The sequence below is a fragment of the Scyliorhinus canicula genome, chromosome 5 (genome assembly GCF_902713615.1).
Source record: "Scyliorhinus canicula chromosome 5, sScyCan1.1, whole genome shotgun sequence".
Classification (NCBI taxonomy): Eukaryota; Metazoa; Chordata; class Chondrichthyes; order Carcharhiniformes; family Scyliorhinidae; genus Scyliorhinus; species Scyliorhinus canicula.
The window spans coordinates 173919379-173937529 of NC_052150.1; the positions used below are offsets into that span (position 1 = coordinate 173919379).

The window sequence follows — 18151 nt, forward strand, 5'->3', positions numbered from 1 at the left end:
CTGTTCTCCACATCCGGGAAGAACCTGCTCATATGGGTTCTGGTCAAGTGGGCTGGCTGGTTTAGCACACTGGGCTAAATCGCTGGCTTTTAAAGCAGACCAAGGCAGGCCAGCAGCACGGTTCAATTCCCGTACCAGCCTCCCCGAACAGGCGCCGGAATGTGGCGACTAGGGGCTTTTCACAGTAACTTCATTGAAGCCTACTTGTGACAATAAGTGATTTTCATTTCATTTCATTGTATGTCCCACTTTTAGTTGCATTAGGCTAAGCCTTGCACATATGGAGGTGGATTGTCCCGGTGCAGTGCTTTGCTCCAGAATCCCCACCCTATTTCAGACCCCAAGTCTTCCTTCCACTTCTCCCTTGTCTCGTCCAGTTGGGTGTCAGCTCCCCGTCATACGTCCATATATGTCACAATAGTCCCCTTTGCCTAAAATATCTGCGTCCTGCAGTTCCCCTAGTAGTGACTGTCGTGGCGGTTGTGAATCCTTGTTTCTTTTCGCAGAAAGTTTTTAAGCTCCACGTACCAAAATTCCAACCCGTTAGTTGGAATCTTTCTGTCAGCTCGCCCAGCGTTGTTACACTACCGTCAGTAGTTAGCGCCCCCCCCCCCCCTCCCCCCCCCTCCTGCTTCCACCTTTTGAAGGAGGTGACTGTGAGTGCCGGCGCAAACCTGTGGTTGTTGCGGACGGGGGCTTTGTCTGACATTTCGGTTAGGCCGATTCGCAGTTGATTCCACGACTGCAGTGTTGCCACCACCACTGGGCTGGGAGTGCCGCCGTGGCTAGGGCCTGAAGGGAGATCCCCTCACATCCTCCATGAGAACCCAATCGGCTTCCGGCTCCTTTATCCACCCCTTTATTTGATCTGCTGTCGCTGCCCAGTGGTAGTACTGTCGGTTTGGAAGGTCTAATCCCCCAATGGGTTTCGTTCTCTGTTGAACCTTCTTTGGCATCTTGCATTCCCCCCCCCCCCCCCCCCCCCCCCCCCCCCCACGCGCACACACACAAACACACATGAACACCATAATTAGTTTGTTCAGTGAGTTGAAAAAGGCTTTGGGGATAGCACGGTAGCATGGTGATTAGCATAAATGCTTCACAGCTCCAGGGTCCCAGGTTCGATTCCCGGCTGGGTCACTGTCTGTGCGGAGTCTGCACGTCCTCCCCGTGTGTGCGTGGGTTTCCTCCGGGTGCTCCGGTTTCCTCCCACAGTCCAAAGATGTGCGGGTTAGGTGGATTGGCCAGGCTAAATTGCCCTTAGTGTCCTAAAAAATAAGGTTAATGGGGGTTGTTGGGTTACTGGTATAGGGTGGATATGTGGGCTTGAGTAGGGTGATCATTGCTCGGCACAACATCGAGGGCCGAAGGGCCTGTTCCGTGCTGTACTGTTCTATGTTTCTATGTTTCTATATAGATTGGGATGGATCTGAATAGGAAGAGGTACCTGGGCAACACATTAATTTAATCGTCCATACTCTCCCCGCGAGGGAATTTTTCCAATTAAAAGGCCAATTTAGCGTGGCCAATCCACCTAACCTGCACATCTTTGGGTTGTGGGGGCGAAACCCATGCAGACACAGGGAGAATGTGCAAAACTCCACACGGACAGTGACCAGGGCTGGGATTCGAACCCGGGTCCTCAGCGCCGTAGTCCCAGTGCTAACCACTGCGCCACCATGCTGCCCCTGCATTCCTTTTTATCTTCCTCTGTCAGGCTGGTCAGGTTCCATTTGTGGATCCCTATCCAGTCGTGGGTCATTTGGATCCCAAGGTTTGTGGCGGGCCTGTTTAAACGGCAGCCCCACCCGCTCTACTCCCCCTTGCGGGTCCACCGGGAAGATCTCGCTTTTGCTCATGTTGAGTTTGTAGCCCAAGAAGGCTCCAAACTCTTTCAAGAGCGCAATGATTCCTTCTATGCTGCTTTGTGGGTCCGAGATGTAGAGGAGCAGTTCACCCTCATAGAGCGAGACTCTGTGCTCTCTGACTCCTCTTCAGATCCCAGAAGACACTTTTCTGATACATTATGTGCCAACAAGGGAACAGGCTATGCTATGTTTACATAGAACATAGAACAGTACAGCACAGAACAGGCCCTTCGGCCCTCGATGTTGTGCCGAGCAATGATCACCCTACTTAAACCCACGTAACCCGTATACCCGTAACCCAACAATACCCCATTAACCTTACAATACGGGCAATTTAGCATGGCCAATCCACCTAACCCGCACATCTTTGGACTGTGGGAGGAAACCGGAGCACCCGGAGGAAACCCACGCACACACGGGGAGGACGTGCAGACTCCACACAGACAGTGACCCAGCCGGGAATCGAACCTGGGACCCTGGAGCTGTGAAGCATTGATGCTAACCACCATGCTACCGTGAGGCCCCAAAGGGATGAATAATGAGCCAGAATTGTTTTGCTTATTCATTTTGGGGTATACGTGTCATTAGGAAGGTCAGCACTAATTGGCCATATCTAGTTGTCCTTCAGAAAGTGGTGAGTGGCCTTTTTCTTTAACTATAGAAGTACTTTTGACTTTTTAAAATATAAATTTAGAGTACCCAATATTTTTTTCTTCCAATTAAGCGGCAATTTAATGTGGCCAATCCACCTACCCTGCACATCTTTTAGGTTGCGGGGGTGAGACCCACGTAGACACAGGGAGAATGTGCAAAATCCACACGGACAGTGACCCAGAGCCGAGATAGAACCTAGGTCCTCAGTGCCGTGAGGCAGCAGTGCTAACCACTGCCCCACCATCCAGCAGCAGAAGTGCTTTTGACAAAGATGCTTTCACAGTCCTGTTGGGTAGGGAGTTCTATAATTTTGATGCAGTGAAAGGAAGGAGCGACAATATATGTTCAATATATACTCTGACAGTAAAGAAACAACTTGCAAACAGTGATCATAATGTGATTGAATTAGATTTAAGTACGAGAGAGAGAAAAATCACAAGCCAAGGTTTTAAACTCAAATAAGGCTGACTTGAAAAGAATCAGATATAAACCAAACATGTTAAATTCTGGAATTGGGTTGAATTGTTCACAGGTTAACACACAGAAAAACAAAGAGAGATATTCAAAGGAGCACTTTGTACAATACAAGACCAAAAATTCCCATTTAGGAAGATAGGAATATTAGGGACAGTACTTGACCATCCAGTCCTCCTGGGTCCATTCCGACATTTAATTAAATCATAGCTGATTCACACTTCAACTACATTGGCTCATTTTTCCTCTAGCTCTCACTTTTCTTACCCTGCACATAGCAATCTAATATTGGAAGCTCACTATTAAGAAAATGAATGTCAGGAACTTCTGTCCTATGGCTCTGACGCATATTATTTCAATATTTTATGTCACAGAATCCCTACAGTGCGTAAGGAGGCCATTTGGCCCATCGAGTCTGCACTGACCCTCACCAATCTGCTTCCAGCTGCGCTTTACTAATCTGTGTGCACCTATTCTGTAGATATATATGAAATTACCCAATTGTTCCATTTTTCATATTTGTATTTCAAATTCTCACAGAGCACTGGCTTGCCACATTTCCCAAAATTACACATTTGCTCTGGACTACTTGATAGACAGAGAAGACCCTGAGGAGCAACAGTGGCACTGTGCAGATGGAACTAGCGATTTTTGCTGTTCTTAGTACATTGAGCCAAACAGTCTATGATGGTAATATTATTGCAATTTCTAGGCTCAGCCCCAACTTCTTCTAACTGAATTGTTCTGAACAGGTGTCACTTGCTGGACTTAAGTAAGTTAGAAGTGTATGAAATATTGTCAGGACGAGTGGTTCAGTAATATTTTCCTCTGTGCCACAATTTTACTGTGTGAAATATTTTTGTAATACCAACAACTTAAATTTAGAGCATCTTTAATGCGATGAAACACCCCATGGTGCCTCGCAGAGCTATTAGCAGACAATGTTTGACATTGAGCTACATAAGGAGGTATTGGAACGGGTAACCAAAAGCTTAGGTAAGGAGGTGGATTTTAAGGATTGTCTTTAGGAGAAGGAACAGAAAGGCTTCCCAGAATTTCTGGCCCAGAGAGCTGAAGGCCTGGCCCCCAAAGGATATGGGCGGGGGCGGTGAAGGAAGTCAGGGATGCACAAGAGGTCAGAATTGAAAGAACACAAAGTTTTCAGAGAGTTGTAGGTCTGGAGGATGTTATAGAGGTGGAGGAACAATTTTCATAGCAATGTAATTTCAAGAGGTTCATCTCCAATCATATTTAACCATAAAATATTTCATTCTTGATTTTTGCAGATATTATTCTCCTGGATATTCGGATGCATTGTTGGAAAGAGTAGAAAACTACCAACCAGCTCTTTGAGAAGCACTATGGATATTATTTCAACCTAAACAAAGCTTTAGCTCCCCCCAACTACTGAAATCTTGAAGTATCTATTAATCTTTCTAATATTTTCCAAGTTAGTTTAGTCAAATAATAAATTATGCCCCAAGGTCCTCTCTAACTCTTCTCCTGTTTAGAAAACAAATTCATCTGAAACCCAGTGATCATTTGAATAAATATGAGGAGCACCCCTTACCAACATGTTTTGAAATGTACAATTTGTATTCTAGTGCATTTATGGCGTCTCGTGCTGCAACACTTGACGCGCCTGAGCAAAATTGTGTCTTTGCAACAAAAAAAATTCCAAATGATGGGAATGGATGGCGGGGCTGTGGATGTCAATCCGCGTTTTGTGAAGCCGGATTTCACTGGCCGCAGAAGGACTTTCACATTCTGTGATTTGCGAAATTAAACCCTTGTTTTCGACGTTCTGAAACTCATTGTGGCAACCATAAACATGGTGACCTGGATCTGTAATCAAAGAGAATCATTAGAAATGGGGACCCAACTCTTTGTATTCTTTAATATTACTTTAGTTATTCAGCACGATTGCTCATCAGGACGAGTACAATGAACACTCGAACCACTGTTATTTCATCCAATAAAATTAATAACTTTGAAAAATTATATATTCAGGTTAGTACAGATGTCGCTCCGCTGCTGAAACCTGGTTGCAGTTTGTATTAGTAATGATATTGCGGGACTGTGGCTTGGAATACTTTTGACATATTGGTGGAGGCGCTATTGACTGATGGGCCGGACACCTCAACATCATGCTCTTGCTAAATGGGGGGATTGTAAGTGTGAGATGGCGCGCCGCCAAATTTCTATTTCCGTCTTTTCTCCCAACTGGGGAGATTCCAACCTACATATCATTGAGGCAACTAGTGAACTGTTCTTTCAATCTCGCTTTGATGTGAACATTGCACTATCGCATATTAAGTGCATGATGTGGAATATAGAACCCTCTAATGGAAGCGCATGGGGTTAATGTGGGTGTCGGCTTGAGCACCTTGGTGTGTTTCAAATGAAGGCTTTCTAGGCCAGCAAAGCTAATGCCTTCATTTCTCAGCCTGCGTTTACTTCATGTTTGGAGATTTCAATGAAACGACCAGACATGGGATTAAACCCCCTTTGTATCCTCGGAGAAGGCATTCAGCAGTTCCAGCTTTCTCGGGGCAGGACGATCAAACATTCGTCAACATTGCGCCGACAGTCATTCTGGCTGTAACCTCGGCAATAAGCAGCCTCTCAAATGTGGTTCCCGCGCCTGGTCAGATTTTTTTTTAAATCGAGGGGGAAACCCCGAGTTTTGTTGGGCAGAATGTGCAGGTTGGGTTGGGAGGAATGTGTGTCAGGTGCTGTGAACTCGGGACTGTTTTGTCACCAGTGCACGTTGCTGTGTGGCTGCAGCCTGCCACGCTGTTAACCTGGAGACTCGCTCGGTTCCTCTATCGAACAAAGCCATCTTTGTGTGGTATAAACTGAGAGCTCTCGTCCCCTCTCCCTCCCTCCCCTCGGTGCTGATCGCTGTGGGTACGAATCTACTCAATCATCTATCTCAAATAAAACGTCTCCCCCCTGAGGTCCCTGAATGAGGTGTTGGTTTGTGGAGAGGGCCAGCGGCGATGCCTTTTCCTGCCCCCCCCCCCCCCCCAGGTTGCTGCTGCTGCTGCGAGCGGGAGCTGAGCTGAGCTGACAAGCTCCTCGCACTGGAGCTGGCGCGGAAAAGCCCAGAAGAATGTGAACCCTGACTAAAGGTGGTTTCCTGTTAGCAGGTTCCCGGATTGCCTGACACTTCAAATCCGACTGCTGTATTTATGTTTCGTCTGGAAGCAATCGCGGTTAAATAAAGAGGGCGAGAAGGAGGAACCACTCCTTTCCGCTGCCGCTGGTGGAAACCTGACATTTTCTCAATAGCGACCAGTCTATCGGGGTGTCCAGATTGCCATCAACTGTTGCCTGAAGTTGTCAACAAATCCACTGTATATGGCGCTAGAATTTCGACAAGAAAATATGCTTCTTTCACAGCTGGTTACCTCGTCCAAAATGGTCAAAACATCTACTAACCCCGTTGTCCCAATAGTATTTAGTAAGCATTGTGGGGAGAGTGTGGGTTACAGAATGGGCCACAACATTGCAAACTGTTTAGCGGGGCCGATTAGAGGTGACTATTGAACACAGTCCCCGCGTTGCCTGATAAAGCAGGACTTGGTGGAAGTTCCTCGATGCCAATTCCCCGTTGTTTACTTTGTGTGGGGGAGCGAACGGGGCAGGTTTCCCGGACCGAGAGTCTCACCTCCACCCTCCCTCTGATCTGACCTCGTCCCAGTGTGCTCGCTCACTGCAGCCCAAACCCGCTGCACAGACAGATTACCAATATTATCAACCCGTATTTAAATAAAACTTAGCAGTCTGTTTTCCAAATTGCGGTGTACCTGGAATCTTTGTTGCGATTGGGCAAGCATTAGGTTGAAGGAGGGGGGGGGGGGGGGCACCTAATTTTAGCCCGATGAGAACTCCTTCCTCATATCAAACGAAAGGGAATGAAAACTGACCAGACCACTAACGATCAGGTTATCAATAAAAGTGGACATAAAAAGGGAAATTTAGTCTTTCCCATTTTACCAGCTCGATGTGCAACACATTTTCCTATCAATGGAAAATCCCCCTATCTTTAATATTCCCTCTTAACCAGCGGCCTTACCAAAGCTTCTCACTGCCATTTTCCTGATTGTTCTTTTACAGTTTCCCAGTGGGCCGCCTTGATAATCCCAGTACCACATTGGTGCTGCTATTTATCGTCCATACCACCATACCAAACACTTAAGGCTCAAGTTCTGAAATAGCTACTTAATAACAATACCTAGAATGGGATTTTCTACACCACGATACCACACCTACCTTCACTCAACCCTTAAGCGAATTGAGTAACAATGTTCATGTTAGTTTACACTGTAAATCAGAACCCGAATAACCGCAATGTAAATGACATTGAAGTGATCCTAGGAAGGACTGGCGTCCAACAGGCTTGTTGTGCATCGCCTTCCAAAAAGCACATAACCATAAGACATAAGAGCAGAATTAGGCCACTCGGCCCATCGAGTCTGCTCCGCCATTCAATCATGGCTGATATTTTCTTATCCCCATTCTCCTGCCTTCTCCCCATAACCCCGATCCTCTTATTAATCATGAACCTGTCCACCACTTAGCCTCAAACCTTTCACCTTCTCTAAGCAACATATAATTTCATTGGAACCATTTTACTTCCCTTTTTATTTAAAAATAATTAAATTTCTTGTCCTCTCTTCCTCTAACTTCTCCCCTTTGTAAAACTGGAAAAGTTCCAAATAGAACATGTTGAAAACCTTCCCAGTTTCTGACAGCAATATTGCTCTGTACTGATCCACTGGGCCTTTACCAATTCATTCAGAAGTTCTGCAATAACTATTTGCCCCTTTGAATCCAAATGACTAAAAAAAGATGTTACCCCGCGGTATTTTCACACCATGATTCACGATTATTTTATTTTTAAACGTTTTATCCCATCCTTAAAAATGCAAAGCCATTGTGCAGAGTGGACAGGGCAAACCCTTAACCCATCTCGCTGCTTGCTCCAAAAAACAATTCGAATTGAAGTCACAAGAGAGACAAACAAGATCCAAGCTGACAAGGAAAGGCATCGCACCTCATCTTGGGCTTGAACTGACGCTTGATCTTAGCCAAAAGGCCGAGAAGGAAACAATGGCTCTTGATTGTTTTACTTGGCGACTCTCGTCCTTGTTTGCTCCCACATGAGCACTCACATGGGAAGCTCGAACTACTGAGCAAACTGTTTGCAAGCATCTTTAACCTGACATAAGGCTAAATTGGCAGGCAAATTCTACTTCGCAAAACTTAGCCTGACGAGAAATATCACAAAAGGAAAAATAAAGTATCCACATGCCTGTTTGTGTCGTGTGGTGAGGAGTAATCTCTCTGAAGTGGCCCGAAGTATCGCATTTTCAGTAAACAAGCAACGTGCAGTCAGCAACACCCACTTGGGTCGAAGAAGAAATGTCTTCTATCGGCGTTATAATTGTTTTACTGAGGTAAATTATTTCTAACTTGCGATAATTTCCAACACCGTAGGAAAGGCGGAAGATTTAAAAGGAGCCAACACACTGGACCTAAAAAGCTACCAAATTGGTCGTTATCACGTTATCTATTAACTCTGCTCCCTAGCTTCAGCTCGATAACCGTCGTGGCGGTTAGCTTTTCGGCCAAAATGTATTCATTTTGAAATCTCCCATCATTTTCCAGATTTATATGTTCGTCTTAAAAAAAATACATTTTGACTGTTCTGCTAATATCAGTTCCAGCCCATCAACAGCTCACAAAACAGTCCACGAACTGTACCCACACTCTCATTTCATCCTGCAAAGTGTAACCTTGACACTAACAGGTGATTGATCTAGTCATTTCAGTCCTTCTATGTTACACGTTTATCGTTGTAAAGCTTCTTATTTATAAGCATTTTGTCTGAGAGGAACGCAACCTTCAGAAGCAACACGATTGAATTATAGGATCTCAGAATGAGTTCTGACCCTGTGGCGTTAATTCTGCTTCTGTCTTTGCGGGTGCTTCCCGATCTGCCGAGTGTTTCCACGATTCCTGTCCCTGTTTCAAGATCAGCAACCACCAAAGTTTCCTTTCAGCTTTGGCGAAAATGACTGACTCGTTTGTTAATTAAAATCCAACTCCTATACCTGGGAACGTTTGGTTTATTTTCCCGATTCCCTAAAATTGAAACGGAGCGGAAGAGCCAAGGGGTTGACCCCGTTACGAGCGGGCAAACAGCTGACCAAACCCCGTTACTGTTGATAACTTTTAATGGCAACTTTTAATGAACCTCTTTTCCTAATGAAAGGCCTCCCTGACGAGAGCGTGCAAAAACAAGTCTTGTTCGCCCTCTGCTGGTCTCCTAACATCTCGGCTGGAGATGGGAAATGCTCCAGAATTACGAACAGGCATGGAGACCACACAACGTCGAAAAATATATATGAGCAAGGTTCTGGATAAGGACGAGGGAAAGAAAACAAATGTGGAAATGTCTATATCTTAAATAAACAGGGGGAAGGGGTGCCCACGAGGTGGGCAAACAGCTTTGAATGTCTTCGCCACTGAACCAAACCATTCCTTCCCTTTTGAAGACGAGCTGCAAGTTTTCAAACTTCCAGCTGCAGAGTGGATTCGGGTTCACGTGGAGGAGGTGGTGAAGGGGGTTGCAATGCTGTACTGTGAACCAACTCTTTCCGGCTAATGAGGTTGACAGTACGGGAAGAATAAACTATCAGTCCCGTCCAACACCCTTAACACCGGCAAAAGTCTGAAATATATATCGCACCAACAGCGGCCGCACTAAACACCCCAAAGGAGGGCGCGGCACCTCACTGCTTCTCCCAGGCCGATGGGGAAGCTCCCCGCCACTGAGAGCCCTTCCCATGGCCAGTGACTGCCCACTGAAAGCCACCGCTGGCGCAACTTGTTACACTGCAGCTTTATGAATGGGAAACGTGTGAAACACTTCCCAATGAAGCGATTTTCGGATATTTCAGGATGTTTGGTTACCCGTCACCTGAAAGGTGCAGCCGCAAAAAGCACCCTGCAGCCTGCTCGCTGTCTGTCCAGAAAAGTGCAAAAAGGCAGTAGTAAAAACTCACTTAAATGGACCAGCAGCACGGAGCGGCGGTGTCGGCCACTCGGGACCTGAGGATTGTTAAATTTAAGGAATATTTTGTCCGCTCCAATTGAAACCACCCTTGGTAAAACAGGCCATTTATTTTTCCTTGGTATGACCCCCCCCCCCCCCCCTGAATAGAGGTGTTCTGTAATCAGCCGCATGGATTCCCATCAGAAAGGGAAGAGTGACAGCAGGGCACTGTGAGAGGGGAGAGGCACTGTGGCTCCGGCTGTCTGGAATTAACATCCTTCACCTCTATTCGCAGAGTTAGTCTTTTAAACTACAAAATGTGAGCCCATCTTTCACCGACCACCGCGGTGTGTCTGATTCATTGCGGAGGGAATACCATCTTCAAAATCACCAATCACCCGGCGTACAAAACAGTGCAGAAAACACACCATGCGCTGGATTTCGGTAGCGTGTGCTGCAATGTGGTGTAAGGTATATGTGTATGGTATATGTGCTGTGTGTATATACTACGTTGACTTGGCTACAATCGGCGCAGCTTCATGGCCATTAGCATCCTTATCGCGGCCACGCTGTACATTGAGCTGGTGGCCCCTCCTAGCCTCGCATTTCAGGCCAGTCGGTATACAGGCTCCATATCCCGCGGTCGGTCTGGATATAACCTGCATTTGGAAATTCCTCTTTCGGCTCCTTTTTCAGCAGAGGTGTTAACCTTTTGGAAAACGGGTTAGCGCCTGGGCTAAAATAGCCTAAGGAGGAATTTCAGACATTTCCCTCGCATTCCATGGAGTAATTTCGGAAGCAATGTCGAGGGAACAGACGCGCGTTCGCCCATCTGTTTAGCCAAAAATAAATCAGATCGACCCCTCACAAAACGCGTGGACAGATAGAAAATGTTGCAATTTTGCGTAGCCGATTACTCCATGATGACCATCTATCTATCCCGGCACTAATTGAATGCTTCTTGCTTGGTCTGATGTGTCCATTAAACCACCTCGAATAAGGCTTCTTTCACGGTTGCTAAATATACTTCATTCACTGTGTCGCGCTCAAATAGTATTTGTAATATTTTCATACTTTCAATACTTAATCGATGTAGATGATTTCTGTATACTTGTGCCATGCTTGTCTCTATTCTTTGATTCTGCTTGTGATTTGCACAGTAATCCAAAGTTTCTGGAATTTTTGAAGATTTGCTGTGTGTTATATTTGCCATGGATAGGTTTTACATTCTATATCTGTTTTCCAGGCTTAACTGGATCTTATCCGCAACTGTAATAGGGTACTTGTATTTTGGGTATTTTCATTGACTAATTTTGGAGTCTGTTTGGTTTACTTTCGTCTTTTGCGATTTGGACCCATGTCTTACGGGCGCACGTTTAATGATTAATTAGCGTGGTCACAGAAACTAACATCTAAACGGATCAATTAATTTGACACAAGAAAGCTTGAATGTGTAAAGCTGCAGCCGTTCCTTCCCAAATTGGACGTTGTGCAGCAGCGACAATGGTTCCGAAGTTGTGACCTTTCAGCAGCTCTGCGGTTCCCGGTGTCCCCGCCGTACAGACCACAACAGGCAAATGAGGAAGAACTTGTTTCACCCAGAGGGGTGGTGGGAATCTGGAATTCACAGCTGGAAAGGGTGGTAGAGGCGGGAACCCTCACATCATTTAAGAAGCATTTGAAATGTCATTACATATAACAAGGGTACGGCTGGAAAATGGAAAATGGGTGGTGGATGGCCGGCACCGACACGATGGGCCGAAGGGTTTCTTTCCATGCTGTAAACACTCTATGATTCTCAAGTCATTCCACTGCTCAGTTGAAAAGAAAGCAGTTCCCTCACACTGGCTTCACTAGAACACCAGCTATTAATGAGTCTGTATAAACAGCCTTAAGATTTCCATTCCACACAAACCGTGACAAAAAAAAATCACGTTTTCAGCCTAAAGAGAACGAATCACCTTGCATCAAATGTTTCCTTTTTTTAAAATCCAAAAGCCCTGTGTGAGTGCACAGTAAGGGAATCGACCCCCGATTCCCTTACAAGGGGTTTTTCCAAGTGACAATACTCGTGCAAGGGGCAACTGACAGGGAATGTTGCAAAGTCCGATTCGGTCGGCCTGTGGGAAACTGACCGCGGCAGTTGTACGAAGACGGCACGAACCTTTAAGAAGTAAATGGCAGCTTTTGGAAGTGTGATCTTCACCGCGAGTGTTGTGCTGTCTCCTCTTGCCCTCACGCCCCTGCCTGCAGCAGTTTAGTGTGGCCTTGTGTGGGGACAGTGAGAGCTGCAACTTTACCCCGAGCTCTGGGACAGGCCGTCCTGTCTGGCAAACTGCACCCAGCTCTCGGGAGGCACCCGCTCAAGACGGGACATTAATGAAATAAAACAGAACAGCGACTAAGACAAGTCGCCTCGACCCCGAGCCGCCTCTTCCTACATTTCACTTCCAAATGATACTTTTGTGTTACCGCCACAAGAAAATGTTACAAAATAAACACACCATCTGGGGGGGGGGGGGGGGGGGGGGGTCACTTTGCTTTCTGGTTCCAATGTCCACAGATCCTGTGGGGGGGGGGGGGGGAGGGGGTCACTTTGCTTTCGGGTTCCAATGTCCACAGATCCTGTGGGGGGGGGGGGGGGGGTCAGTCTGTTGAATGTTTAAATATTAAACGTCCTGCTCATTAGTTAATATTTGATGGCTCCTGTTTTGGGGATTGGTTGCACTGGTTGAGATTATTTTTAATTTCCGATTCCGCCGGTCATTTTTTTTATCCGCAGGTTTTATTTCAGGTTTTCCATAAATCTTTCACAAAGCGCCGGTGCTTTTTTTTTGCTGCAGTCGGTTGTGGAGCCCGACAGCCAAACTCCAGTTTTCTTTTGCTTCCTTTGTAATTGGGTGCATTTTCCTTGAGCTGTGATCAGGTGCCGGGATGGATCTCCCGCTGTTTTATAGAAAGCTCGGAGACGATGCACCAAAAGGCGTCAGGACGAGAACACATTGTTCACACTTCCCTGGGCGGGCACCGCCGCCCACATCTATCACCTCCAGAAACAGATGTAGCATCCAGCAGCCCCACCACCCGCCCATCACATAGCCCCCCCCACCCACACACCCCACCCCCCAACACCCGCCCATCACATAACCCCGCCACCCACCACCCATCACACCCCCACCCACCACCCGCCCATCACATAACCCACCCCACCCACCAATCACATAACCTGCCCATCACATAACCCCCCCACCCACCAATCACATAACCCGCCAATCACATAACCCCACCCCCACCACCACCACCCGCCAATCACATAACCCCCCACCCACCAATCACATAACCCCCCCACCCACCTCCCGCCAATCACATAACCCCCCCACCCACCACCGGCCAATCACATAACCCCCCACCCACCACCCGCCAATCACATAACCCTCCCACCCACAACCCGCCCGTCACCCCCCCACCACCCGCCCATCACCCACCCATCACCCCCACCACCCGCCCATCATCCCCCACCACCCACCCATCACCCCCACCACCCACCCATCAGACCCCCACCGCCCGCCCATCGCCCCACCACCCACCCATCACACTCCACCGCCCGCCCATCATCCCCCACCACCCGCCCATTACCCCCACCACCCGCCCATTACCCCCACCACCCATCCATCACCCCACATCACACCCCCACCGCCCGCCCATCACCCCCACATCACACCCCCACCGCCCACCCATCACCCCCACAGCCCACCCATCATCCCCACCACCCACCCATCACTCCCCCACCACCCAGCCATCACACCCCCAACGCACACACATCACACCCCCACCGCCCACCCATCACACCCCCATCGCCCACCCATCACCCCCACCACCCACCCATCGCACCCCCACCACCCATCCATCACACCCCCATCACCCACCCATCACACCCCCACCAACCACCCATCTCCCCCACCACCAACCGCACCCCCACCACCCATCCATCACACCCCATCACCCACCCATCACACCCCCACCAACCACCCATCACCCCCACCACCACCCCACCGCCCACTCATCACACCCCCACCACCCACCAATCACACCCCCACCCGCCCGCCCATCGCACCCACCACCCACCCATCATCCCCCACCACCCGCCCATCACCCCCATCGCCCACCCATCATCCCCCACCACCCGCCCATCGCACCCACCACCCACCCATCACACCCCCGCCACCATCTGCCCATCACACCCCCACCACCCACTGCCCGCCGCACACCCACACTACCCACCCATCACACCCCCACCAACCACCCATCACCCCCACCACCACCCCACCGCCCACTCATCACACCCCCACCACCCACCAATCACACCCCCACCGCCCGCCCATCGCACCCACCACCCACCCATCATCCCCCACCACCCGCCCATCACCCCCACCGTCCACCCATCATCCCCCACCGCCTTCCAATCGCACCCACCACCCACCCATCACACCCCCGCCACCACCTGCCCATCACACACCCAACGCCCGCCGCACACCCACCCATCACACCCCCACTACCTACCAATCACACCCCCACCACCCGCCCCACACCCATCCATCACACCCCCACACCCACCCCTCACACCCCCACCGCCCACCCAACCACCCCCACCGCCCGCCGCACACCCACCCATCACACCCCCACTACCTACCAATCACACCCCACCACCCCTCACACCCCCACCCCACACCCACCCCTCACACCCCCACCAATCACACCCCCACCACCCACCCATCACACCCTACCGTCCACCCACCACCGCCCATCACACAAGCCCACCACCCCAACATGTGATCTATTGCCACCCACGTATGGAGCCACCTGGCTGTTCAGCGCCGTGCTAGACACCGGGTACAACCCGGAACACCGCCCTTGGGGGACATTCCAGAAATTGCTGCTTTGATTTTTTAAAAAATTGGTTTCAAATTCGGGGATCTCCCAGCGAAACGTTGGCGACGTGCATTCCGCCAAATGTCCCCGGAGCTCTGAGCAATTAGCTGAGAATTGGAGATCAATGGAGCTGTAAACAATTGGATCAGCTCCATGTCCACAGCGAATACATTTCAAGTGTCCCCGTTGAAGTACAGTAAAGGTGCAGATATACACCGAGTGTTTCATATCTTATAACCTTTATTCCTCGATTCTGAAGTGTCTGAAGCCCATATTATTTCTGATCTGATTGCACACAGCACCGACGAAAGAGAGGTGCAGAGAGCTGGGAGTTTTATTTTGGTTTGTGCAATTGCAATATTAGAGAGACTTGATTCAGACATTATTGGGTATTTTTCGTCTTAATGTAATACTTGGGAACGTCCATTCAAACGGCCCATAAATGGTGACCCGTGCACGTTGGAGAAGTAATTACTGATTCTGGGAATAGTGAGCACATCCGTGTAAGAGTGAGGCTGTGAAATGGGGCTGTTTTGTTTCTGTTCATCCCGCGCCATCGTGCGGCAGATATTGACACCGAGAGAAGCTGCTAAAAGCTCCTCAGAAGCTGCACCTTCCCCGAGGTGTAGCAGAGGCCTGGACATGACGAGCCCCGCCCGATTGTTATCACCACGGCCACTTCGATCAGATTTAAATAAAGACATCTATCAAAGGAACTGACGTGCCAGCAGGGCTATGGAAAATATTTGGAGCACTGTGTTCAGGATGTTTATTGAAGAAGCGCGCGGAGTTCGGGGATGTACGGTTCAGTGATTCACCGCCATAAATACATGCTCCCCCCCCCCCCCCCCCCAGTGCTGGCTTCGCTGCCTCTCTGAACAAAGAGGACAAACTGGTGCTGAGATCCAGCGACTGGGGACCCTGTGGCATCTCGCCAGCAGATTCCCGCTCCATCCCATTAGTTCAGTGCCTGACGTCGTCCGTGCTCTTGTCGACTTGGGAAATGTTACATTTGTCACGGGGCGGGGTGGGGGAGGGGCATGGCTAAGACGTGGATGAGGGTTGCGGGAGGGGGATGGATGTGAGCTGGATGTGAGGATCAGGGTAGAAATGGGGTGGATGAGAGTGTGGGGGGTGGATGAGGGTATGGGGGTGGATGAGGGTAGGTGTGGGGGATGGAAGGATGGGGTGGATGAGGGTAGGGATTCGGAGTAGATGGATGGGGTGGATGAGGGTACGGGTGGGGGATGGATGGAGGCCGGATGTGAGGATCAGGGTAGAGATGGGGTGGATGAGAGTGTGGGGGATGGATGCGGGTAGGGGGGGGTGGATGAGGGTAGGTGTGGGGGATGGAAGGATGGAGTGGATGAGGGTAGGGGTGGGGTATAGATGTGGTGCTGGATCGGTATAAATGCATGGGGCTGGGTGTGGGGCCAATGCATTAGAAACCTCCCAGGAGAAGGCTGGGAACAGAATCAGATTAGGATAGTTATGACCACACTTAGGAGCGATTAAAGTGTCCTGGAACCTTTCCCATCGCAGAATAGCAGCATGTGAAGACCCCCAACTCATTGCAAGCAGCTTCCCTTTTGGCAGGATGGGGGCCCTCAGAGCACAAGGTTCCTTGGCCCAAGGAGGGGGCCATGTGGAGGAACAGTCTCAGTTGGTTTCCCCTCCAACCCCATGTTCCTACTGAATTCGGGAGTCTTCAGTACAGCCCAACTCACCCCCACCCCCATTTCTTAGAGCCCACCTTGCCTGGCGGGCTTGCTGTAGTGGATCCAGAGCTGTTGGCCATCTGATTGGACCTTCAGCATTGAGACTCAGTAGTTGTAAATAGCATGGCTAGCTGGCTGCAAAGTGATCCCATAGGAGACAGAGTGACACCTGGGATGCAGGGTGCCTGTAGAATGGCCTCAGGCTGACTTAATATACTGTTATGAAGTCATCACCGGGTGATTATATTAGAAGGATGTCTTTAATTAATGGGTAATTGAAAGATAAGTAATTAATAATCAAATAAATCATATTTCTGTATTTTCCCATTAACTCCTATGTAAAGACTAAAAGTGCTGTCAGAGAGTCTGGGAAAAAGAATGCATGAACTCCATGGCATCCTTTCGTTTGATTGACTCAGTCTCAGTTTGATCAATGGGTCGACAAGACTTAAAGGTTAAGGGATACAACTCAGAGAAGGCATTGTCTTTAGCTAAAGCCAATTTGCTCAATTAGCTAAAACCAGTGGAATTAATCCTTCCAACATTAAAGACCAATTAGTCACTTACCGCAATATTGGGCAAGATGGAGGGAGTGACAAGACAGGGGGTGGGATTCTCCGGTCGCCGATCCCGGCATCGTGTTTGCTGATCGGCCGGAGAATTCCTGATTATGAGCAAATCGGGAGTGGAGCCACTTTCACGATGCTTCGTCTCTTCCAAAGTGGCATACTCTAGCAGTATGCCGAGCGGCATATCAACAGCCTCAGGATGTTGCCTGAGGCCCACCCCCTGATGCTCCGCCACCGACTGACTGAGTTCCCGACGGTGCCACTTCCGCGTGGTCTCATCCGTCAGGAACTCGGCGTGGCAGCTGCGGACTCAGTCCAGCGGCGCCGCAGTCAGGGGAGGGCCGATCCACGGGCAGGGGGGACTTTGCCAGGGGCTGGGGGCACTGTTGGGGGGTGGTCCGGGGCACGCAAGCCGGCCAAAGGGGGGCACTATTTCACAGGCCAGTTCCGCGGGCGGCTGTCGCCATGTTGCATGGTAGGGCCAATGCAGGCCGCTACCTTGCGCATGTGCGGCCGCGGACCCGGCAATTCTCCGGACCATATCGGCAGCTGGAGTCAGGTGCTCTACGCTGTTTTGCTACTAGCCCCCAGCCAAATGGAGGATTGGTAGCCATTTTAAGCCATTTTTTCCGTCATAAAACGCCACCATTTGGACATAGCCTAAAAATCGGAGAATCCAGCCCAGGAACTATCTTGCTGGATTTAAAAGTGAATAGAAACCAAGTCAGATCAGAGGTGAGAATTCCTGTCAATGCAGAGAGCGCGAGTATAGCACTGGACCCCAGGACAGAGGCAACATTCCTGTCAGCATGGATCCTGGGTAATGCAGTTTCCTTCAGGGGAAGAGGCTGGGGTAATTTTCTCAGAGGATGT

General features: G+C 49.3%; 1 protein-coding gene and 1 pseudogene across 2 annotated transcripts in view; one reads left to right on the plus strand and one right to left on the minus strand.

Annotated features, from left to right (window-relative positions):
* spag6 (sperm associated antigen 6) overlaps positions 1 to 4997 on the plus strand; it is a 265208-nt gene extending 260211 nt beyond the window's left edge. For both annotated transcript variants that reach the window (XM_038798106.1, XM_038798105.1), the window contains exon 11: positions 4283 to 4997. In XM_038798106.1, the coding sequence (XP_038654034.1) occupies positions 4283 to 4349 (67 nt within the window). In that variant the 3' untranslated portion in view covers positions 4350 to 4997. The remainder of the gene's footprint in view (positions 1 to 4282) is intronic.
* A 2907-nt stretch (positions 4998 to 7904) lies between these two features.
* LOC119966725 lies at positions 7905 to 8112 on the minus strand (annotated as a pseudogene).
* Between the last annotated feature and the right edge of the window lie 10039 nt (positions 8113 to 18151).